Below are 26,170 nucleotides of genomic sequence, written 5' to 3' on the forward strand. Positions count from 1 at the left end.
TGTTCACTAACTTGTGCTAGTACAAACCCACCACAGTTCACCCCTTGTCAACAGGGCATCTTTAATCATAATTTATTTCCAAATAAATATGATATCAAAATGATGGTTCCACCCAGTGATGCAGCTGTCCCTTGTACAATATTCTAGCTCTTCCCCAAATAAGATCCAAAGTTCATTCATCCATCTGTGGATGATGGTCCTTATTTTTGCGGCTGAGTCATACTCCCTCTTTGATATTATGTTACTTAAAATACAAGATGTAAAGTTAACTACTATTAACAGATGACAAAGGACTGGAGAGTTGGAAGGAAAACATTGGTTAGTACATACATCAATGTAGTCATATCAGAATTAGGAAGGAATACAACTAGTAGATTCCTCATTTCTAAAACTGGTCACATGGTCATAGATAGTATTTTTAACTTCCTTTTCCCACTACTCACCCCCAACTCATTGGCCCCTGTCAGCATTTTGGTTTCAAGCAGCTGGTTTCTCCCAACTTTCACATCATGAGTTAAATGTCATCTTTTCAATGAAGTCTCTTCCCAATTTAAAGTGGATAAGCCCTTTTTGTTTCTTCTAGCACTCTGACTTGTTCTTTCCTTGTTTTTATTTGTTGTTTCTTATTTCTTCCAGACTCTCAAAACAATAATGGTTTTAATGAATGAACACATTAATCTCTCCCTTTATCTACCACCTAAACCCTATCAATCATTAGGTCCAGTTTTTTGCTTTACAGATCCATTTTTTGCTTTACAGACATCAACACTTGGTTTCTTATTTGGTAGCCTGGCTTCTAGCTTCTTCCCACTCAGTTAAGACCACATACTATGGTAAATACCTAGTGAAAAGAAACTATTTCATATTTGTATTTAGATTTCTAGTATCCAGCACAGTAGGCACATGGTAACATACAGTAGAAATTCAGTAATTATCTGTGGATGAATGGTTAAAATATTATTAATTATATAAGGGATGTCATATAAGAAATCTACTGATTCTCATGCTGGTCTCCTTATCTTAGGAATTCAGTACTCTAAGAATGAAAATTCATAGGCAAAATTCTTTTGGACTTGCACATGTCTGCTTTTTAAAAAAATGTGTATTTGGTGAGTAATAAAAATGAGATTTAACTGTAAATGGAATGAGAAGTGTTTTGCATCAATTTTTAAGAGTTTAAAATAGTAGGAACATGATTAATGGGACATAAATAGTATTCATGAAAAAATATAAAAATCACGTGGCACATTTTATCCATGTATGTTAGGGGCAGAATGGATGATAGACATGATAACAGCAAGTATTGGGGGCTTAAGAATAAAAGAAGATTAAGAATAACAGCTCATTTTCATTTCTAATGAGGAAAACAAATATCACAAAATGCCTAGCACAATGCCTGATGTAAAATAGGAGTAGAACAAATTTAGGTTGACTGCTTGACTATTGCTTGATTCATAATAATGAAGATATTTTACAAATTAAAAGATTCAAGTTGCCTTAAAGAATGGTCATAGGATTATAGAATGTTACCTCTTAAAATTCATTATAAGGGGAAGATATAGATTGTCATATACTAAAAATCTCTAAGGTAACATATGTTCTTATTAATAAATAGTGTACCCTAAATAAAAGTAGACAGCTGGACTGAAATGACCTTTAGAGATTACTTCCTGCTTATATTTCTACAATATCAAGTCTTGTTGATTACTTTTTTATTTTGTTATTGTTCTTCTTTTAACCTCAAAAACCAAAGGTCAAGACAGCATAATCAGTAGGCAAATGAAAGGTCTTTTATATACATCAGCAATAAAGAGAGTGTATATGAAAGTAAAAGTATTTTCTCAGCTTTGACATGACTCCAAGGAAACCCAAATGCTGAAATTCTGTGCTTCAGCTCTTAAAATCCCTCTGTTTTCTACCACAGATGGGCCATGAAAAGATAAACAAAGTCAACCAGTTCCATTAACCAAAATGCTGGTCAGGACCATGTTTAACTGTGCTCATGCACAATGGCTTCAGATATCTCAAGGACTGTGGCAGAAAGCTGGAATACCCTGGATGCTTAGCATCCTCTTCCTATGTCAACTCCATGCCAGCTTCCAGATAGAATGCTACCTTAATTGTCCCCCCAGGCACCAGTCAGAACTAAAGGTCCTTACATGCCATGCCTTCAAGATTAAAAAGAACCATCCAACCAGCTTTTGTTGGAGGGGGGAGGGGAGTGGTGGTGGTAAAGCATTATAGGCTTCATGTGTCAGTTCTCCTCAGTAATAATTACATTTAAATTGTACCCATATCCTTTCATGTCTTGATCCCATGGATCACAGATTGAATGAGTGGCTATGACAGCCACCATGGCTAGTTACTAGGAACTCTAGGGAGAGGTTCCAAGCCACCCACATACTCTGTGAGTGAGGCTACTGCCAGTGAAAGAAAATTATAGATAGATAGATGGATAGATAGATAGATAGACAGAACTAGGCAATTTCAAAGCACTGCCAAAAATTTAATTTTAGAAACAGGGTATATTTAAGACAAAAACAAATAAATGTGCAGAGAGATTGAAATCCCCAGGGATTATTTTTTAGTGCTCATAACATCTCAGGTTGATATTTTTTTAAATACTACTTTTTAGAAAATATGTAATATTTTAAAAATGACCCAGTGTAATCTTTATTAAACATTTACTTTGAATTTAATAAGAAAACTTCTATATGTCTTTTTCTGAAAGTATTAAAAATGTGGCTATTATGAAATTTCTTTTTCTCATTTTTTTCTAGTTAAAGTAATTTGAAGCTTTTGTTCAACTGACAGAAAGTAAGATTCTCCTATGAATTGGGTCAAAATGAAAAAGTGACACTGACAAGAACTTAGACTTTTTCCAAAACCGTGATAAATTCTTCTCAAAAACCTGTGTTTCCTTTTGTAAGACATGATCCAAAATTCTCAGTTTTGTCTTTACACCTCCAATATTTTATCCTCAAACTACCCATTAATCCTATCTCCCACAATGACCAAACACAAATTCCTGTCTTGGAAAAATAGAATATGCTCAAACAAAGAAATGATTGAATGAGTGCCATAACCATAGTGGTAGCTCCTTGTCCCCAGAAAACACCATGAGAAGTCCTACCCCTTTGCCTTTGTACATACTGTTCTTCCCCAGCTATGTTCTCCTTCCGTCTTCTCCAGTCTAAATCCTACAAGGCTCTTCCATTATGCTTCAGTGATCTCTCATACTAAACCCCATAATTCTTTTATTCCTTTGGCACTTAAAGTGACTTTTGTAAATTAATAGTTATTAGGTATTGAGACCAACCATGTTTCAGACAATATGTCAGGTACTCTCAGGGTCACAAAACTCCAGAAGGTATGTATTAATATCCCCATTTTACAGATAAGGAGAGTAATAAGGTTTAGGATGTAATTACTACTAAGGAGAAGGGACATAATACTCAAAGAAATCATCCCAGGTTTAGAAATGAGGCAAGAATTCCTGAGAGAAAGAAGAACACTACATAGTAGAATTGTATTTGAATCAGTCTCATGAACAAGAAGAGGAGCCCTAAGGACTTCTAGTGAATATCTTTTCAAAAGCAAAGATGGAATTTGGATAGTTGTATCCCCGGACATAGTTCCGATGGTTGAAATTGGAAGCAGTTGGGGCGCCTGGGTGGCTCAGTCGGTTAAGCGTCCGACTTCAGCTCAGGTTACGATCTCACGGTCCGTGAGTTCGAGCCCGGCGTCGGGCTCTGGGCTGATGGCTCGGGGCCTGGAGCCTGTTTCCGATTCTGTGTCTCCCTCTCTCTCTGCCCCTCCCCCATTCATGCTCTGTCTCTCTCTGTCTCAAAAATAAATAAAGGTTAAAAAAAAAGTTTTTTTTTAAATAAAAAAAAAAAGAAATTGGAAGCAGTTAGGAAACTGGAACACATGCCCCATCCTTCCCTCATCAAGGAATTAGCTGATCATAACAAAGAAAGGAAGAGAAGGATAAATAAAAACTGCAGCACTTTAGCCGTAGTGAATTCTGAAATCTTTTATTTGTTTCCATGTAAATATCAATATTATTATTAGCTATATTATTAATATCAATATTAATACTTCCTGAGAGCCAGAAAAGCACTAACTACAAAATTATGTCTTAAAATAGGGGACCTGCCCAGTATGCTTAAGAACAAATTATGATTTTGGATCAAGATTGGAATCCCTTAAGCCATCCCCTAAACAGAAAGTTACTAAGTAACGATTGCAGCTGCTTTTTGAAAGAATCCTCAAGAAGGCTGAGTGAAGATGTTAGTTTGTCTAAGAAAAAAAAAATCCAAGGCTACATCTTGACTCACAGCAACCAGTATGTAGACATTTAGTATGTACATTCACAGTTAGCACTATAAGATTCTAAAATGATCATTTAACAGGAGAGGAAAACAGGATCCAAAAATGGGAAGTTACTTGCTTAAGGTCACATAGCTAGTTACTGACTGAATCAAATTAGGTTTTCAATCTCCTGACTTTTCATTCAGCTCTCTTTCCACAAAACTTTGTTGTCTCCAAAGAAGGGTTAATTATCTTTCTGAAGGAATGACTTAAAGAGAACAAACATATTTTGATGGGTAGAAGTGGGAGAGGGGGTGAAGCTGGTGCATGGCAAAATAAAATCCCTGCATGGCCAAAGGAGGCCAGCATGGGAAGAGCAAGCCACGTGTACCCAAAGGGAGTGGGCATCTGTGAGGAAGGACCATGACACCAAAGACAGATAACCCACAGAACAATTATGCTTAGGCCTGGAATGTGCATGTCCAGGAGAAATATAGTTAGACATTTCAAACTTTAAAAAGTAAATATATATATTCTTAAATATTATCTAAGTCATAAACATTTACTTATTAGATATCACCCATTGAGTAACTTCAACTTTGCAGACCATAGTCAATAACAAAGAAATACACACACACACACACACACACACACACACACACCCTACACACACCGACACACAGAGATTTAAATTCTCTGAGTAGTTAAGACAAATGTCATAGAGTATCTTGCTCAGAACAATTCATGTAAAGCATTTAGCCCAATGCCTGGTCCACAGCAGACCCTCCACTAATGTTTACCTATGATTATGCTCATGGTCATGATCATGATCATGAGTATGTGACTGCCTTGGCAGCCACTCAGAGCTTGGTTACTCTTATGCACAATTTCTCTTATTTAGCTTCTTTTTATGATGCATCTTTGTTTAGCTTCTCTCCATAACAGATTAAAATAGAGGGTGCAGGAACATAGGTGGACATAGATAAAACACATGGAAAACTGTGTTAAATAGATAGGAAAAAGTCAAAATGTAATTGAGGCCATTTAGTGTAGGGGCACACTGCCTTCCACCTTTCTGGAGATCCTGAAGATATCACTGTACAATCACTGTGATGACACAGAACCATCCAGAAAGATTTATGTTATGTTATACACTCTATTTAAAATGGGAGAAGAACATTTGCTGCCATTTAAAAATTTTATCAAAAATTTGAGTTCTTACAAATCATCTGGAAGTTTGTCCACAGTGCCATAAGCCTGATGCATCAAGAGGGATGTTTAAATTAAAAATAAGTGGATCTTTTCCCCTATTGGTATTGGCTGATTATTGGTCATTCTAGTCTCAATTATCAATGTGAGATCATATATGATATGACGGTGTTTGTAGACAGATGTCAGTATTTTTCATATAATAGCTTCTCAGTGTCTCAACATAAATTTGTGTTTAAGAAAAGAATTGCTTCATTTTTTAAACTAGCAATGTGGTATACATGTACAAGAAATGGAGCTGATTGTACATTCAGCATAAGCAGGAGAATGCACATGGGTTGCTTTGCCTCCTGCTTATGTCTTTTCCTTCCCAGACTATTTAAATTCTTACTGACTTTTACCCTGAGATGTCCAGTTTCACTGCTCTCCTATGCGATAAAGATAACCCTCACAATAAATTATCTTGCTCTCCCGAGTTTGGAAAAATCTCTTACAGTTTTCCTGAAGTTTCTGATTACATTTTTCATAGCATCTTTGAAGGGAAATCTCTATTAATTACATTGGAGGCTGGAAAAGCAAAGTGGCAAAGAAAAAAAAAAAAAAGCCCAGAGCACAGAGTATTCTTTAGCTGGCTGTCTTCAAGTCCTGGCAGCTGTTCTCAAGATGATTTTCCTTTTGAACTCCACCAAATGAGAGAAGTATTTAGGTACTATGCAAATAGCAACGAATTTCATCTTGGAGAGATACCACCTTTGACAGATTCATGTCCCCTTCCTTTGTCCTCTTCATTTTGATAAAGCCAGATGTCAAATTTCCAGCAAAGGGTAGTCAAGTGTCTTTTTCAATAAAGGAAGTTTATTATGACAATTTCCTGATCAATAGAAATAATGTGCCTTAAGGAAGGGGCACCTATTTTCTCATTTTTGTAGAGGTAACTAGTAAGCTTGAGGCAACCATCAGGGATGAGGGATAGGTGATTTAGAAGATGTGAAGATAAATAAAGTTAATTCGTATGTAAAATAAGTTTTAAATATCCCTGAGTTAGGGGATCTGCTTCTGGTCACATCCCGTGTGGCCATATATGGGGGCTAAGCTAGGACGACTTCTCCACTCCCACAGAAGAATCAGAGTCCTGTCCAACCCCAGTTCAGTGTTCTTGCTGGTGCCAGGCTTAGGTGCAGCCCTCAGGTCCTCAGTAGGCACAGAATCCACCAGGAGTTTGAAGAATGACAATCAATTCCCCACCATTCACCTGGATGTCTTTGTAGGAGGTATTGTGAGTGGTCACGTTAAAGTAGACTTTGTCCTTAAAAGCTAGATGGGCCACTCCAATGGAGTCAACAGATTTGACCTTGCTCAGGGAGAAGAGAGGTTTCCGACCCTTCCGGTAATAAAGGCTGAGGCTGAGCTCCTCAGAGAAGTAGCCCTTCAGAGAGATGAGATAGAACCCATCACAGTTGATGATGATTGAGTTGTCTTGCACCTTCATGGTTTCATCCTTGTTTGGGGATGTGATGAGGCAACCTGTCCCATTCCCACACTCTAAGGAGGGGAGGGCAAGAAGAAAAAAAAAAAAAGAATGATTTCTTAGCACAGCATTGGGGCAACAATCTTCCAGTACATCTAAAAACATATGAAGAGAACATGATCGGGAAAGATTTTTGAAAAGAATAAAAGAAGGAGAGCATTGTGTTTCCACATGAGGGTTGGAGTCTGCTTTACCTGGGGAATGAAAGAAGAGGCAAAACTAATACTAGTGGCCAAGAGGAATTCAGAACGGAGCTGGATGCAAAAACTAAGAGGTTAGAGCAATTGGCAGTGGTCGCAACAGACCAGTGGCGGGAAATGGCACTTCGAAGTTTCTCTGATTTTTCAAAACCAGGAGGTGTTGCCACTTCAGTGCTTCCTTCCTTTTTCAATGAATAGACAAGGGCGAAGGGTAGCAGGAGTGCCCTTGCCCAGGGCCTGCACACCCCATTCACACAAAGCAATTGCTCTTAATGCTGCCCTATCCTCTCTCCACCTGACTGTGAAGTGCAAGTTTGCCACATGCCCTGGGCACTGGACTTATCAACAGCATTTACTACTGATCTTTGCTAGCAGTCACTTAAGTTCGATAATGCCGCCATTACAGAATGTCTGTGGGCTCAGTTCTGCTCAATACGATGTAGGTGGAAGAGTTCAAGAACACAGACCTGCTTCTCCATTTTACCTTTTTATTGCTAGTTTTTCCTGGAAAGTGCTTTGGGGAAAGTTACCACTACAGGAGAGAGAAGATAAAGGATGGGGAAGGACACAGATTGATAGCTTTGGTAGCTTTGTGTAGGGCCATTCCAAGTGTAAGGCAAAAAGACTAAATTTCTTTTATTTCTACCTCAGCCACAATATCATTGTGAATGGCCAAGCAACCACATCTCAGATTACCCACTCTGGTCTATGTCCCTTAGTCATAGGAAAGAATAGTCCCCACTCTTGGGCACAATTCAGTTAATTCTTGATTTGCATCAGGCCCAGGTGGCATAGTTTAAATTGAAAATGAAGACCACTTTTGGAGGGCAAGATATACTTCCCTTCAGGCAAATGAAGGGAATGAATGAAACAAATGAATATCCATATAGAAACTACTGGTGATTGTCCTAATACTAATCATGGATCCAAATAATGCTCTCCTAATAGTGGATCACCTTGCCTTCATATTTGGGACCTCCCAACCCTCATTAAGACAGAATATTGTCCTATAATCAACTTAGTGGGAAATGATGTGTTGGAAAGTCATCCTTTAGCTTTCTTACCTACGAAAAATGAGAATAATTCCTATTCAGAGGTTTTCTGAGAGGCATATAAAGTGATTAATAGTGACAAGCATATATTTGGTAACTAATTACTCCCTTTTATTCTTTATACATTTTCTTTGTCCCTAATGAAAACAGCATGCAGGCTCTAACAATTGCAGGATTTCATACTTCCCAAAGAATAGGAAGAGATCCTGTTTGGGGGAAGAAATTAAGAGACTAGAAAGAAGATTCATTTAAAAGCATGAATCAGGGGCGCCTGGGTGGTTCAGTCGGTTAAGCATCCAACTCTTGATTTCAGCTCAGGTCATGATCTCGAAGTTTGTAAGATTGAGCCCCACATAGGGCTCCATGCTGGCAGTGTGGATCCTGTTTGAGATTCTCTGTCTCCTTCTCTCTGTGTCCCTCCCCTGCTCACTCTCTCTCTCAGAATGAATGGATAAACATTTTTTTTTTTTAAAGAAAAATACTGGGGCGCCTGGGTGGCGCAGTCGGTTAAGCGTCCGACTTCAGCCAGGTCACGATCTCGCGGTCCGTGAGTTCGAGCCCCGCGTCGGGCTCTGGGCTGATGGCTCAGAGCCTGGAGCCTGCTTCCGATTCTGTGTCTCCCTCTCTCTCTGCCCCTCCCCCATTCATGCTCTGTCTCTCTCTGTCCCCAAAATAAATAAACATTAAAAAAAATTAAAAAAAAATAAAAGAAAAACATGAATCAATTGAACAGTACTTACTGGTAAATTGTACTTTGATACTTTGAATTGGAGGATACTGAGGTGGCACCTGATGGAGGAAAAAGGATATATTTTTAGGAAAAAAGGTGAACAAATGAAATTGACAAGTCATATCCTATGAAGCAGAAATGCAGGAGCTATAGAAGGAATGACTTGACGAGAGACCATTTTTTCTATGAAGATTAGACCCAGACTTGTACCTGCTCCCTTGCTTTTCTATAACATTTCCTAAGATGAGCCAGGAGTATTCTGTCATGCAAGCATCTAAGATCTGTCCTCACCTCTGCCAAACCCATCTCTAGTATATTGTTTTGTCTCTCTGAGCCCCCCTTTCCCATTTTGGATAACAGAGCATTTAATAGTCATCTTGAGAAATCCATTCAGTCAGAGATCCCCTCATGCAGAAGGCTGTGGCCAGTCATTCCACCATGGCCACAAACTCCCAGGATGCACTGGGAATGAATTCTGGAAGCTTCCTGGCTACTTCTTCTTTCACTGCAACACAGGAGTAAGACTATCCTGTCTTCAGATCATACGGGCCATAGAAACTGGTCTAATCCTTCAGAATTCAGTAGATTTGATTGCATATATTTCTAACATTGGCTCTTTCTCTTTTGTTTAATGGCTTGAAAAACCTAACTTGAACCAAGCGAGCACTCAACAGCAAGAGAGGTAAAATAATGAAGAAAGGAAGCCTGAATAAATGAAATGTCTATAGTAATATGATGGTTAAAAGAACAAAGCAGTTCAATACAGAGCAATCTCCAAAATATATGAAGTGAAAAAAAGGGGGCAGAATCATGTATAAAATATATTACCATTCACGTTAAAAAATATTAATAATGCTTGTATGGGCATTAAATATATCTGAAGGAATTCTCAGAAAATGGATCATAAATATTGCCTCTGGAAAATGGAATTGGAAGCCTGAGGTCAGGAATGTGGGGGACACTTACTTTTCATGGTCTACTTTTTTTATATTTTTAAAATTTTGTACCATATGCTTGTATTACCTACTAAAAAAGGAAATTAAAAAGAAAAACAAAAAGCACCACCTATTGCTCCTGCCTGGAACAACATCTCTTCTCACAGATTATTTTTGGCAAGACATTTTGCTCAAAGGCATGGGGAGGGATTTGTTTTCATACCCTGGGGTGTGGAATCCCTGCTTCCCATTCTCCTGGCACACCAGTGGCTGCAGTCAAGCAGATTCCACTGGGGACTGCCCACACACATGAGGAATCCCCTACTTCCCTTCTAAGCCTTCTCATCACAAGCCTTACCAAGCTGAAACCAACAGGCAGCGTAGGAAGAAGGGAGAGCCTTTCTGAGAGCTGCCAGTGGTAAGCACATGGAGAGAGCTGTTGATTTAGGATGATTTGAGAGTCTGTCCCCTCCATGAACTATTTGTGACAGCTAAATTAGTATCCTTCATGCTTAAGGCAATGTTCTGGAAGAGGGCCTCTCAAAGGGCATATTACATTATCACCATAATCCCCTGGGTAAATAAATGCTCCCAATGCTCTCTAGCTGGTTGGTCCCAGCATGAATGGCCACATTTCAGCATGCAGCAACCTTGGTTTTAATGTCAGCGGGGCAGGTACAATGTCATCCCAGGCAAGTTTCATAAGTTTCCTAGAAGTCAGTTTTTTCATCTTTAAAAATTACCAGAAGATCACAGGCATTTCTTCCAGCATTAACTGTTCATGATTTGGATTTTAAAAGTTGCAGTGCTAAGTCAATTTTAATAAAAGAGAAAAACATGAAGGCTCTTCATCCAAGTTTACATCAAGCTCTGAGATCTAAAAGCCCTCATGACTTAATTATTTGACTGATTCTCCAAACACTCCCTGCAAATCAAAGGAAGTTCTGAATGTTTTGAAGTACCCTTACGAAGTAGGGGTGGTTATAACCAAGAGGACATTCTCTGAGACCAAGGAAAGCCAACGTGACTTCCTCTCTAGGGTAGATCTAACAGAACTCCAGGCTCAGGTTTCCTGTTTCTTCTCCTGAAGATTGACCAATATTAGACATTTACATATTCTCAGAAGTTTTCTTACTGGCATCAATACCATTAAGTCTAGGAAATGTTGTAAAATAAAATAAGATTCTCCTTTCCTCTTCTTCTGTGCCCTTCCACTTTTCCCTTCATCCTCCATATTTGATTCTTCACACTCACTACCCCACTGCCCTGAACCACCCTCCCAACAGACCCTCCATTGCCTGGCTCCAACCTCCTTGTCAAGCTTTATTACCACACATATCCTTTCCATGTCATACGCTCTAGCCAACCATTTTCTCCAATCTTTTTGCCCTTGACTAGAGCCTGGTAGGATGAGACAGAGAGCACAGACTTGGGAGTCAGATTCAGTTCAAATTGTGACTTATCTAGCTCTGTGTATTTGGAGATATTATATACTATTTCTGAGCATTAGTCTTCATCTGTGTGAAACTATGACATAATAATTGCTATTGGAATGTTCCAGATGACTGTGAAGTTTAAGTAAGAAACATGTGAAAGCACCCAGCAATCAGGCTGGCGAGCATTTGAAATGTATTTGCCTCCTTTGTTCTCTCTGCCAAAAATGTCCCTCCATCTGTGTCCATCCATCAAAATATCACCACCTTCAAGGCCTAAATCAGGAACTGATTTTTGGCTTCTGCACTCACACAGTGAGTGTTTAAAGTCACTCTGTTCACATGAATGTTTATAGCAGCTTTGTTCATTATTGTCAAAACTTGGAAGCAGCTAAGATGTTCTTCAGTAAGTTAATGTATAAATACACTGTGATATATCCAGACATTGGACTCTTAGTGCTGAAAAGAAATGAGCTATGAAGCCATGAAAAGACATGGAGGAAACTTAAATGCATATTACTAAGTGAAAGAAGCCAATCTGAGAAGGCCACATACTGTATGATTCTGAATACAGAACATTCTGAAAAAGACAAAACCGTAGAGACAGTTAAAGATCAGTGGTTGCCAGGTGTTAGGGAGCAGGGGGAGATGAGTAGGTAAGTACAGAAGTTTCAGAGTAGTAAGACTATTCTGTATGACACTGTAATGGTGGGCACGTGCCATTATTCATTTGTTAAAACCTATAAAATGTACAGCACCAAGAGTGGATCCTAAGGTAAAAAACAAAATAAAACAAAAACTCTCTATTGACTTCCACTCTACCACCATACGTCTCATCTGCTCTACAAGACTATTTAGCTGTACGACCTTGGGAAATTGGTACTAACTTGCTAAATTTCAGTTTTTTCACCTATAAAATGGAAATAATAAAATCTATATCTTAGCGTGAAAGAAGATTAAATAATATAATGTTTGTGAATTTTCACCACATGGCCTGGAATATTGTAGGAGTCGACAAATGTCAGCTGTTATTTCTGGATGCACATGGAAGACAAGATCCATGTTCTTAATTTATTCAGCACAACACTACTCAAGCCTTATATATGAGTATGAAATGAAGGAATTATTAAAATAGTGAATAAAGACTATCAAAGTCCCTGAAATATTAGCTCTTTGGCTCTCGTAGCCCAAAGAAACAGTACAAAAGCATCCGGGCCTAATGAGAAAGAATTACCAGAAAACAATCAGAAGATATTTATTTTACCCACGTACAAACAAACATGGTCTTTTTTACCACGATGAAAAGCAAAATCGTCAGATCCTTCCCAGATACTAAAAGAAAAGGGAAAATATCAAAGGTCTCAGAGAGCTTCCATGTAAGAACAAGCTGGAAAGTCTGAAGAACCCACATCATTCTCAAAGGTGAAATCCAAACTCATGTAGGTCAAGCACATCAGAAAAAGTATAGTCCTGATGTTGGAATGAAGTGGTCTCAGAAGCATAAGTATAAAGGAAATCGTTTCCTTGATGCAAACAAGAAATGTTTGTTCTACTGAATTATTTGGTAGTTGATTGAATAATATGATTGTCATATTATTTGGTGGTTTGAAACAGCATCAACAATTACTGAGTATCTGCTGTGTGGCAGGCATTCATTCAACTCTGGGAACAGAAAGGAATAGAACACACAATTCTTATTTTTGACAAACGTATGCCAGCTGAGGAAATAAAACCCTCCCTCTACATAAAACCTTTGGGAAACATCAATAGACAGTGTATGCGAAAAAGTTCCAGAGAACAAAAAAGTCACTGCAGGCTTTGGCAGCTCAAGGAGAAAAAACTTGGACAGAGGCCTTGAAAGAGAGAAAGGGACCAGATAAGCAAAAGACATTCTATGGATGAAAGGTCTAGAAATGAGACCATTCTTGGTATTCAAGAAAAAAAATAAAAATTCACTAAGAACTTATAACATGCCATGCATTAGGTTGTTCTTTCTCAGAATCATTACCTCATTTGCTGCTCCAAAAAATCCTATTAAGTATGAGTAATAACAACCCATGTTTTGCAGATAGGAAAATGAGAATCAATGCTCTTAAGAACTTGCTCACAAATAAACAGGTATTAACTTGAATTTGGTTGAACTCCAGTCCCTGATAATAACTTTTCACTTTATCCTATATTATCTTAAGAGAAAAAAAAAACAAACAAAAAAACAAAACAAAACAAAAAACCCACAAAACCTATGAAAACATTTGTCAGAGGGTCCAAGATTAATTTGAATTATTTTCATCATAATACTAATGAGGAATAAATATTAGGTTTTACACAGTTGTCAAAATATTCATATATATCTCAAAATATCCAGAAGTTCTCCAGAAACAAAGCTCTTCGGACAACTCTACAAGGTCGTCTGTACTGTGCAGGTTGGCAAAACTTCTAGTGAGGCTCTGATTAGGTTCAGTTGTCCTGGCATGGAGCAGCAGGCCCATGAACAAGTACAAAGTAGGAAGCAAGCAGGTGCTGCAAACAAGAGCCAGAATTAGGTCCATTCCTGGCCTCTCTTAGCATCTTGAGCACTGAACTGTCCACGAACATGGTTGGGACATATCTGATGGCTAGAGTTTGCCTAGCAGTCTGTACCGAGTTCCCAAAAATGTGATGCTTCATTCAAGGGCTCATCTTGGGAGAGTGTGAGTTTCTAATTCTGACTCACTGGGATGTGGCAGGAGGCTGCCACCTTTATACTCATTTGGCATTTGTCCTGGAGAGGGGCATCTGTGGCAGGAGGGAATGATAGTCATCAAATATGAAAGCAGGAAGTGGGCTCCACACTTACGATGTGGGCCTTGCCCTTCCTCACTTGATGTCAGGCTGCAGTGTCAGGATCCTATGTGGGAGTGCGCTGGGGTGTGAATCAGTGTTGGATGGTGGGGAAAGAGATCTGTAAGGGGGACTCCCCAGTTGACCATGCCATCTCGCACTGAATGTGAGCCTCATCCACCTTGGGCTGCATGTCAGTAGAGAAGACCTGAGAGCTCACGAAAGCACAACCTCACAAGCTGTTGGTGTATGTCTCAAGGAGCCTCTGAAAAGAAAGATGGAATTTTCCATACTTAACTCATTACAGTAGGCTGGGGAGGTAGACTCTCATCCTGCCGCATGTGTGTGTGCACTCGGTGGAAACAGCCTCCTTGCAAAGGGAAGGGCCCGCCTCTGATCGGGGAAGTTCACAAGCCCACTCAGAAAGGAATGAGAAGAATGGGCAAAAACTGGTACTTTGGCCAGGGAGGCTTCTGTATTCATAAAACCATATCCCCAAAGGTACATTTCTTAGAGATGAAGAGGTGTGGCCTTGAAAACCTCTTCTAATAAAGAGTCTTTTGTGGGGGATTTAATGAACACAAAGAAGAGCCGTTTCAATTGTCGTCCAAACACTTTCTCTTGCTCCTCCCCACCTTTCACCGTGACTGCTGGCACCTTTTTGCTGTAATTTTTCTCCTACTATTTATTCTCTTCCCAACTACACAACCCATGTGAAATCCTAATGTAGCCTGCTTTCTCTAACCACTTCCACTCTTCCTGCCAAACTTACTTAGTAATGGAGATCTCTCAAAGAGCCATTTACTGACCCTCTCCTATCTCAGAGAACAAGAACTGTGGTTCCATTGTCCTCAGTGCTTAGCAATTAACAGATTCCTAAGAGGAATCCAGGTATTCAGGTAAACAACCAAATGAAGCATAAGCATCCAGGTGACATGAACATACCTTCAAAATTATATGACTGACCTAAGACAACCAATTATATCCCCAAGGGAAGGGTATTCTTGTATCTGGGTTTCCCTTTCCAGATTAACTGGGGAAGTCCTTAAAGTACATTGACAGAGGAGTCTACCAAAACATTTCTAAGAACACCCTTCTTCACCCCAATGATTAAGTCTCCACCATAATATCCTTGTAGAAACCTAGTCTCTAAGCAACTGGAAGGCTCTGTTAACAATGTACCCACTGTATGATTATGAGTCTTCCAATGCATCAAACATAATGGCATTCAGTAAATAATGTTTGCTGAGCTAAGGTGGAACTTAGCCCCTTAGACTATGCCCAGACCTTAGCTAGTGGCTACATAATCACATAATCACATAGAGCTGACACTGGCTGTAGCCAACATTATACACTGCTCAAGGTTTTTTGAAATTGCCTCATTCTTCCTTGAGTACAAAGGGAATAGCAAAATTATCACAAGCAATATATTTCTATTTGAAGTCACTCATTCCCCATTTCACTTGCTATACAAAAAGGAGGGATTGTTGCCTTGGGAGGGCAACTTAGTAGAACCGGACAAGGCATTCGTCTGGGAATAGGAACACCTGGGTCTGGTTTGAAGCCATCTATAAGTCCCTTCTCTTTCTCAGTTTCTAATTTCCTCATCTTGATGTCCAACCTCAGTTAAACTGATGGAAAAAGCAGTAAGAAGTGCTTATTCACACTGTGGAATAAACAGTGCCCATGAACTCTTCCATGTCAGAGATTCAGCAAATCACAACATTCAAGAGAAACCCTGGGAGATTGGGTGATAAGAAGACCTTTGAACAGATTTTTTCAACACAATAAATCCCTCTTCCTTAATAAAAGCAGTAGGTCTCCTTCTCAAGTGACTCCTTCTGATGGTTAGTGAACAATCAAAGATATCTCTAGTGTTCTTTGTGAAGTGAAGCTCTTAGCCTCATTTGCATGAGCCTAAATAATCCTCAACCTGTATTCTGCTGAAAGCTGGGATTGGTAACTGATAAAAATCATCATGGGATGATCATGGTGGTGACAATGACATCTTAAACTAAAGCCTTTCCTAATAGGTATAAAGATAGGTAGGTAGGTATAGATATAGATATAGATATAGATACAGATATAGATAGTGGAATATTATACAGCCATAAAAAGGGTGAGATCTTGCCATTTACAACAATATGGATGGACCTAGAGGGTACAATGCTAAGTGAAATAAATCACACAGAGAAAGGCAAATATTGTATGTTTTCACTCATATATGGAATCTAAATAGCAAAATGAATAAATAAATAAAAGCAGAATCAGATCTATAAATACAGAGAACAAATTGATGGATGTAGGGGGTTCAGAAAAATGGGTTAAGGGGAATAGGAGACAGGGGCTTCCAGTTATGGAATGAATAAGTCATGGGAGTAAAAAGTACAGGAATGTATGGAGATAGGTGGTGAACACAGCAAATATATAGAGAGGTTGAATCACTCTGTTGTACACCTGAAACTAATGTAACATTTTATGTCAACAAAACTTGAAAAGTTTTTTTAAAAAAAACTAAAGCCTTTCTTTTAAGGAATGGAAGAGAAGTAAAGCATCTAATGCAAAAGAGGAGTGTGCTCACTTTATACTCCCAGTCAAGAAACCAGGTACTGACATAGGTAGATAGCTTTCTGTGAAGCTTCTTACTGAAGTTTCTCACTGTACCCTATGTGGTTATCCAGTACGTCTCACACACTGTTATTGCTTCTTTAACCATCTTGTTTCCCCACTGTGTTGGAAACTCTGGGAGGGCAAAGAAGACCATATCTCACTCACCACTGTTTCCTCAGTGTCTGACAGGAAAATAATAACCATAGATATTGTTAAACAAGTAAATGAATAAGAGGTTTGTAGTGGTTTGAATAGTGTCACCCCCCCCCCACCTTTCATGTCCATCTGGAAGCTCAGTTTGTGACTTCCTTTGGAAATAGGGCCTTTGCAGATGTAATTAGTTAAGTTAGCATGGGACCAACTAGATTAGGGTGGGCCCTAAATCCAATATGACTGGTGTCCTTAAAGCAAAAGGAGAGGACACAGTGGTACACACATGGAGATGGTGAGGCGAAGACGGTGACAGAGCTTGGGGTAATGCAACTACAAGCCAAGGAAGATCAAGGACTCCCGGGAGTCACCAGAAGCCAGAAAGAGGCAGGGAAGGACTCTTCTCTAGGGCCTTCAGAGGAAAGACTTCTCTATGGCCCTGGAAAGACTTTGACTTTGAACTTCTACCATCCAGCACTGTGAGAAAATACATGTTTGCTGGTTTAAGACACCTAGTTTATGGTAATTTATCATGGCAGCTCTAAAAAACTAACACATGATTGAATAGGTATTTACAAGCAGTGGCAAATCACACTTTCACATTAAAGTAAATCTTTGTGTTTTTTTTTTTTTTTTTTTTTTTTTTTTTTTTAGCGTTTATTTATTTTTGAGACAGAGAGAGACAAAGCATGAATGGGGGAGGGCCAGAGAGAGGGAGACACAGAATCCGAAACAGGCTCCAGGCTCTGAGCTGTCAGCACAGAGCCCGACGCGGGGCTCAAACTCACAGACCGCGAGATCATGACCTGGGTCGAAGTCGGCCGCTTAACCGACTGAGCCACCCAGGCGCTCCTAAAGTAAATCTTTGAATCAGAGTCTGACGGAATTACAAAGGCCTAGGGAGATTATGTAGTCTAATCTCCTTATAATTTAAAATAACAACAATAATAATAATAATAATAATAAAAGAGAGAAAATCGGGCTCAGAAAAGAAAAGATGAGCTAGTACCCAAATTGAGGTCCCCTTTCTCATCTATGAATATACCAGACATGCAATATTCCGTCTTATAAAAATAACCATAAGGTATTATGCAACTGTTAAAGCTTCATTGATCATGTTACCTACATTGGCATAAATAGATTTAACTCTCTTTCAGAAAAGAATCTTCCTCCTCCATACTAGGTCACAAATCTTTCCCTCAATTTCTCCTCAAAAACTACGAATGCCAGAAAAGGAAACAAATTTTAAAACAGCCAGACAAAATTTGTAAAGCCAAGAGTCATGGAGTCTTAGCCAAGTGTAATGGAAAGAGACAGGACTAGAATTTAGACCTTGTCTTAATTTCTAACCCTGACTTTTCTATGTAAACCTAAGCAAGTCTCTCAAGCCTCACATTTTCTCATTGAAAAACTGGACACAAATATGTGTGTAACTGCCTTCAAGGTGGTAGTGAATTAGTGAGGACAAAAGTACAGAAAAGATCTGCAAAAACAAGGGGCTGTTATTGGAAATAACAGTAGGAGTGACAGCCCTCAGTTATCCCTCCAAAAAGATCTTGGCGTTCCCAGTCTTCATTGTACCGTATACAGGGCCAGGTTAGGAACTTTTGGGGAGTTTGAAGCTAAAAACACTAAGCACCCAACACATGAGTATTTCAAAATTTATTTTATATACAAAACATATATTTATAAATTTATAAAATATATAAATATAAAATATATAAATATATTTTATATATACTTAACTGTACAGTGTGTGTTTTACAACTTATTTTATAACCCAGCAGGTTTTTATATTTGCCCTTAATGACTGTTTTTGCTGCTTGCTTTCAATTTTTTATGACACTCTCATCTTCATCCAGATCTTTGATGGTTTCTCTGGCTCTGCCGTAGCTATACCTACAGGAAAGCCCAGCCCTGAGGGTACACCATTTAAACTCACTGGACTCTCACTTCCCCACATATACAGTTTGCATTTAGGGAATGAAGGAAGCATTACTATCATATGTAATGCTCACTACATTAGTGTTGGGAGAATTAAAGTTGAGTCTACTGTCCATTTTTCTATCGGTCAGAGTATGTTCTTAAATAGCATTTACATGTTACCAAAGCTAGACAAATTTATACAATTAACAAGCCACCTAAGCTACATCTTAGAATGAAAGGTCTGTGGAAAGCAAATTTGATTATGCTAGCCCTATCCCCAATGTTTCCAGTATCATGAAAAAGATAGCATGCTTTTTCTAGACGTAATTTTCGACTCTATTTGGCAACCAAGTCATTGGAGAATTGGATAAAATATACCAAACTGGGGGGGGGGGGGAGATGGAATAGGCATGTTCTAAGTGTGTCATTTTAGATCTCTGAACCACTTTCGGATGCTAACCCGATAACACTGTTATGCCTTCATAAATTTCTCCCTCCCACCCAGTCGTGGGCTCTCACTTAGAAATCTATGTTCAGAAATGCTAGCACTATTACAAGGGCTTTGGGACTTGTTTTTAATCCTAAAAATTACAGTAGCAAAGTCAGTGTTCATGAAGCTAAGGTTAACCTTAACTATGATACGCTTTCTGAGGTCACGGGGTGTGCATACATGTGTATACATGCCACAAAGTAAACATTTTAGTGGCCCTAGCCTTATGGAAGCATGTTCATGAATAATAATAATAATAATCTTAGCATTTACAAAGCTCTGCAACACAACATTTGCTCCTCACAACAACCAAGTTCTGATTTTGGAAATGATGAAACTGATGCTCTGGGAATTTTACAGAATTTACCCAGGGTCATGAAGTTAAAAGGCTGGACTGAACCAGTCATCTAGTTTCTGGTCCAGCACACTCTCCTGTATATCAACAGCTCCTCCAAAAGTTTGCGATGTTTTGTAATTTCATGTAAGGAAGTGTTTTGATTCCTTCATCTGGAAAGATACGGACATCAAAAGTATGGATGGTTACAAACAAAACACACAAGCTATAGGGTGTCGGGACCATCTATTTCACCTGGGACTGGGAAATAACCTTTCTACTTTGCAGTTCAGTTGTTTATTTTCACTCACCAAACATAACATAAAAACAATATTGCAGGGGCGCCTGGGTGGCTCAGTCGGTTGAGCATCCGACTTTGGCTCAGGTCATGATCTCGCGGTTCGTGGGTTCGAGCCCCGCGTCAGGCTCAGTGCTGACAGCTCAGAGCCTGGAGCCTGCTTCGGATTCTGTGTCTCCCTCTCCCTCTCCCTCTCCCTCTCCCTCTGCCCCTCCCCTGCTCACACTCTGTCTCTCAATAATAAATAAACATTAAAAAAAAAAAAAGAAAACAATATTGTACATGGCTTCTCTAGCCTAGATGTCTCCAGAAGATTAATGTTCATTTTCTATGAATGAAAAATCCCTGAAGAGTGGAAAGCTGCAGTTTCTGTAAGAGTGAAGGGCACAGAAGTAATTGCTACTAAAAGAAATAGAATTGGAAGGGCAGGATGGTCAGCCCTGGGCAAGGCTGGGTTTACTTGGTGCTGGTAGTTAGGGGCTGACATCAGAGAAAAGGAATCGGGAGATTATACTCTTGGGTCTATACCAAGCTTTCCAGATCTCCCGTGCATGTGTGGATGTGTTTGTTTCTGTATCTGTATATGTATGTGACATTTTCCAACATGATCTCTCCAAATTACTCTGTCCTATTTTGAATATGTGGGTGAGAACATGTAGCTAACACTTTCATTTAGGAAATATCATCACTGTGTAGAACATGTATCTAAGTTTTTCAGTGAGAAAATATCATCACTGTGTAAACAGTCAACAATATTAGGGCCCCGGGTACTGTTCATCCTCTTACACATGGATCAGCACTTAGCTTCCTGAGAAATAGGCTCTTTAAAAATAAATAAATAAATCTGAGAATGGTTAGTTTTACTGTGGTGCCCCCTAGTGCCATATGAGATTTGATTCACTTTCTGCATTTGCCAATAAGTAGGCCACACAGTAGAGAAGCGAAATTTGGAGAAGCAACACTTTTAGTAATGTTTCCTGTATTTTCTTTTGCATATTAATAAATAAATGTGCCCCTTGGCAAGAGTGACAAGACCCTTTGTGATCTGCCCCCGCCTAAGTTTTCAGCCTCATCTGCCACTTTTCCCTGTGAACACTTCAACCCTTCTGAACGAGGAAGCCTTCTGCCCCTACCCAACACCATCTCTCTTGTCTGTTTAAAGAATTTCCCTCTTTGTTCTAATATCAGCTGAAGCATTACCTGATCCCCGAGCTTCTACCGTCTCTGAGTTTATGGGGTTTTATCTCTAGATAGGCTATGTCTAATGCCTGCTCAAAAATCCAAAGATTCTGTATGTTTTTATCAGTACCTCCCCTAAAAACCTGAAAAATATTTAATGACAAATCAGTTCAATCCTTCAGATGTTTCTTTTCAATTCTCACAGAATTGTTTATGAAATGCAAACTCATTTGTATGAGATTGTATCAGAAATCACTTATTTGCATGTTATTAAAAAAAAGTATTTCTAAAAACTTGTTAGGTTGCATGGGGACGCATTTAAATTGAGCTAATCTGAGACAAGATTTTTCAAGCAAAAACACCTCTTTTTCTTCCTAAATGATACAAATAAAAGTCCAAGTTATAGCCTGACATTTCATCAATAAACTGTGAATTCTAATCCTGGGCATTGTTGGTACAGAAGAGGTCAATTCACTTTCCAAGCATCTCCACTTTTGTTCTTCCCACCAGTAAAAGTGGAAGGAATGTAAAACTTTCACTGGGGGGTTGCTGAAGAATCATCACTAAAAAAAGGACACCTGGGTGGCTCAGTCAGTTAAGTGTCGGACTCTTTTTTTTTTTTTTTTTTTCAACGTTTATTTATTTTTGGGACAGAGAGAGACAGAGCATGAACGGGGGAGGGGCAGAGAGAGAGGGAGACACAGAATCAGAAACAGGCTCCAGGCTCTGAGCCATCAGCCCAGAGCCTGACGCGGGGCTCGAACTCACGGACCGCGAGATCATGACCTGGCTGAAGTCGGACGCTTAACCGACTGCGCCACCCAGGCGCCCCTAGTGTTGGACTCTTGATTTCAGCTCAGGTCAAGATTGAGCTTGGTGTCAGTCTCCGCTAAGTGTGGAGCCTCCTTAAGATGATCTGTCTCCCTCTTTCTCTGCCCCTTCCCTGCTCACACATGCAATTTTGCAGGTTCTCTCTCTCTCTCTCTCTCTCTCTCTCTCTCTCTCTCTCTCTCTCTCTTTCTTTCTCTCTCTCTCTCTCTTCTTCTATCTCAAAACAAAATTATCACTAAAAGCCCTCACCTATATAGAGTGCTATAGTGAAGGTGGTATAAATCTCGTAAGAGCCCTGGCTTCAAAAGCCCTGAGACACATGGATATAATTTACACAAACTCCATGCTTCATAGGTCAACTTTTTTCTGCCATTGTTCCCAGATGAAACTACAGATACAATTGGGAGCCTGATATTTTAAATGGCAGTCCCAATAAATATCTAAAAATGTCTATTGGCTTTAGTGACAGAAGCACTCAATTTTATAACTTGTGTCATGAATATTCTTCTAAGGCATCCACTTCTTTCCCCTTTCTAAATAAGGCATTTAGCTAACCCATATTAAGTTATCTGATATGTGTATGATATGTGAATAAGTACAAGTTACAAATATATGTGCAAATTTGATTTCCCCCAGTCCCTTCTTAAGAAGCATAAATCCATAAGCTTAGACACAAAAACCTGTTTACTTATATTTTGTATTTCTCAAATCCTCATACCCATTCTACAAATATATATATGAACTACATACTCACAGGATATTGAGCTGTAAGAGATCTTTCTGTTCATGTGATCCAACTGCCTTGTGTTAAAATGAGTAAATCAAGGCCCAAAGAGGGAAGTTACAGAAGGAGTGGGTAAGATCTATCTTTCTTTCTCGCATCTCAAAAACTCAAACTTCTGCTTTTCACGTAAGTAAATAAAACTCAACAGAGTGGTGAGAAAACAAAAGGTTATTAAATAAACTTGATTGAAGAGAAAGCCCACTGTCAAATGAAGTTTAATAGCTATATCTGTATTTTTTTACAGACCTCTACATGTAGGCAGTTATTTTATAAAGCTAAAAGTTAAATCTAGGAAATGAAGAAAAATCATGATTATTTTCCAAATATGTTTTCCTGCAATAAAATAGATCCAGTTTAACTGGAAAAATGATCAGCATTTCAGCTCAATTTCACCCTTTAAACACATCACTGGCATATCATGTGATTTTTTTGTTTTTTATTTTATTTTAGTGAGAGAGTGTGTGTGAGTGGGGGAGAGGAGCAGAGAGAGAGAGAGAGAGAGAGAGAGAGAGAGAGAATCCTAAGCAGGCTTCACGCTCAGCATGGAGCCCAATACAGGGCTTGACCCCATGACCCTGGGATCACGACCTGAGCCTAAATCAAGAGTCGGACACTCAACTGACTGAGCCACCCAGACACCCCTGAAATACCATGTTTTATAAAAGTAGGGGTTTGATTTACATCACCACCAACCCCATCCTTCAACCCCATTTCAACCAAAATTCCAAACAGTCTTATCAATGAGTTTAGGAAGGCTACCAGTCTATGTCCCTTTTTCAACAGCTACTCTACACCCTTCTCTCCTCTCTCTTTCTCACATGCACACTCACACACACTGCCGCCACAACCATTTGATCAAATTCCGGGGAGAATACACATGACCCATCTATGCTATCCTTCCCCCTTTTAGACTAAATGAGATTAAATGTAAGGACCCATTATGCTGCCCTTGGTCCTACAACAGTACAAGAAATTATGTTAGCTAAGACAGTCTAGCTAAGAAATAAGAAAAAAAAATTAAAGGTAATGTCAAGTGAAGAATTTCAAATATCTGTGCCAGAAAAAAATTTTGTATCCTGAGTATATGAGAGCACATTTCTTGAGAAAACAGCTCTAACATACCTCCTGGGTCTTTGCTTCCATTTCTGTGCCAGGACCACAGAAAGCTAATTCTCTCCTAGCGATGGGCTCACTGTGAATTCGAGCATCCTAGAAACTCGTGCTTATGTTTCCTTCCAAGCTCTGTTCACCTAGTCACTGGGTGATTTGCCAGAAAGGACCCCTCTCCTTCTCAGCATCTTCTAGGTATTGACAGTCCAGGGCGGCCCTGCCACCAGCTGGCTATAGAGCTGTTTCACCTTTTTCTCTTTCCTGCTCAGAGCCCTGGTGCAATTGTTGAGCCTTGACTGGGGCCATCTGTCTTGTCTTTTTATCATCCCACGGTGTAAGGAAATATGTAACACTGTGGTTGTTTGAAAGCACTCTCAGGGCTCCTGGACCTGGTGAATGCACTCAGCTGTTCTATTTTTGGTCATTCTCTTTGTTTTCTTCTCAGAAAAGCCTAATTCCGGTCTATGTCTTAGGCATCCTGCCATGGACACGTTGCTCCTCCCCCAGCCCTCCCCTCTAATCGCCTACTCTAATTTCACGCAAGGGGCTCTGCACAGAGAAGGAAATGTGTGGCAGGATGAAGAGAGGACTGGCACCTTGTGCTCGCTGGTCTGCAGACCTGACATGACACCAGCTACGCTTCTGGAATTTAGGAACATGAGCCCTCTCTGCGGTACAGTGATCACAACCGCACTCCCGCCGGCCTCTATACACCAAAAACCCCTACTTCCGGTAGACAAAGACAAGCCCAGGCTTTGGCTAGGACTCTGCTTATCTTCTCCTGGTCTAATTTAAAGTACCCAGTCTCTGACATGGCCATCAGAAATGAAAGCTCCTACTGTCTCACCTTTCCCAGGGAGAGGCTTTTCCAACCCAAAGCAGCCTGCCAAGGAAACAAGAATGATCAGACTGGCCCCGACAAGGGACCATGGGAAGATTATACATTTATTTCCTTTTCAGTGGAATCTCTTGTAGTCAAGAGCATCCTTAAAGACCTAATAATGTTTGTAGTTATAAACAAGTAAATTTAAAAAATAATGTAAAATGGATCAGAACAAAGAGAAGGAAAAAGGGAAAGAATATCTGCATTAAGTGGGGGAAATACTTAGAAAGATGATCACCCACTACACAATGCATTGGACAAAGTGGGAAGAAGACAAAGTGATGTCTGTAGGTTGTGACTGGCAGAGAATAGCTGAAATACAATCTCTGATTGAGTTGGTGGGGTCATCATTTGGACATGTATGCATATGCACGTGAACATGCACATCTCCGCCCTTAAAAAACACAGGTTAGCTATTTAAAGGAACTTAATGTTGGTACCTTCAGCATTCTTCAAAAAGCAAATCACCTATGGGGTTTATGAATGCAGTGGAAAGGTGGAACTGGTCCCTTTCTTGTTTCCTTTTTATATTAATCCCCTGATCAGATGCTTACTAGCAGAATGGGTAAAGCAAGTATAGCAGTGGCTCCATGCTTCAAAGCGACAGCTCATAAAGGAATGTCAGGATTCTTGCACTGCAAGGAAAAGAAGAATCCAGAATGCCCTACCTCCACTGTGCCCCACCACTGCCACTACTGAAAAGAAGGAAGGAAAAGAAAGACAGGAGGGTGTTTGACCACACTTTACAATCCCTGAGGGGCAGGTCGGGGGGCAATCAGGAATTTTGACATCAGACTATTTCCAAATGACTGTAGCTGCTGGGGCTACCATCATCACAAGCTGGAGGAAACAAAGGGCCCAGTGGAGCATCTTACCTGGGAAGCATAGAAGTGCAGGCAGATGTAGGTGAAACACAGGAGCAGCCCCAGCCCCTGAATTACAGCCGCCACCAGCAATAGCTTGTTGCTCTGGAATCTTCGCCCTGGTGCATTTCCCACATTCTCATCCAGGGGTTGGACCCCTTCCATCTTCACAATCTGGATGCAGGGAAGATGAAAACTGTAACAAAGGGGAGCCTGATGGAGGACTGACCTCTTCCTCACAAAGAAGGAGGGGAAGGGAAAACAAAGCTTATCAATCAGAAAATACACAGAGGTCCTGGGACCAGAGATAAGAGGCAATTGAAAGAACAGAGCACACTCTCTCAGTTTTAACACTGCAGCTTCTGCAGGCAGGCGGGGGAACTTCTTTGTGACTAATCTGAATTTCCCCTTTACTTTCTTTTTTTTCTCTGGGCTAACAGGGAGTTGTTTTTGTGGCATTCCAGTTCTGATTTGAGTGACTGCGAAATGAC

The 26,170-nt window shown here is 39.7% G+C and overlaps 1 protein-coding gene across 1 annotated transcript; it reads right to left on the bottom strand.

Annotated features, from left to right (window-relative positions):
• Positions 1 to 4,331: 4,331 nt before the first annotated feature.
• Positions 4,332 to 26,170, bottom strand: TNFSF4 (TNF superfamily member 4). The gene is made up of 3 exons (XM_030303380.1): positions 25,692 to 26,170; positions 9,044 to 9,092; positions 4,332 to 7,065 (listed from the first exon to the last, which is right to left on the bottom strand). Exons 1-3 carry the CDS (start codon positions 26,136 to 26,138, stop codon positions 6,716 to 6,718), a joined length of 846 nt encoding a protein of 281 aa, XP_030159240.1. The 5' UTR covers positions 26,139 to 26,170; the 3' UTR covers positions 4,332 to 6,715.

The sequence above is a fragment of the Lynx canadensis genome, chromosome F1 (genome assembly GCF_007474595.2).
Source record: "Lynx canadensis isolate LIC74 chromosome F1, mLynCan4.pri.v2, whole genome shotgun sequence".
Classification (NCBI taxonomy): domain Eukaryota; kingdom Metazoa; phylum Chordata; class Mammalia; order Carnivora; family Felidae; genus Lynx; species Lynx canadensis.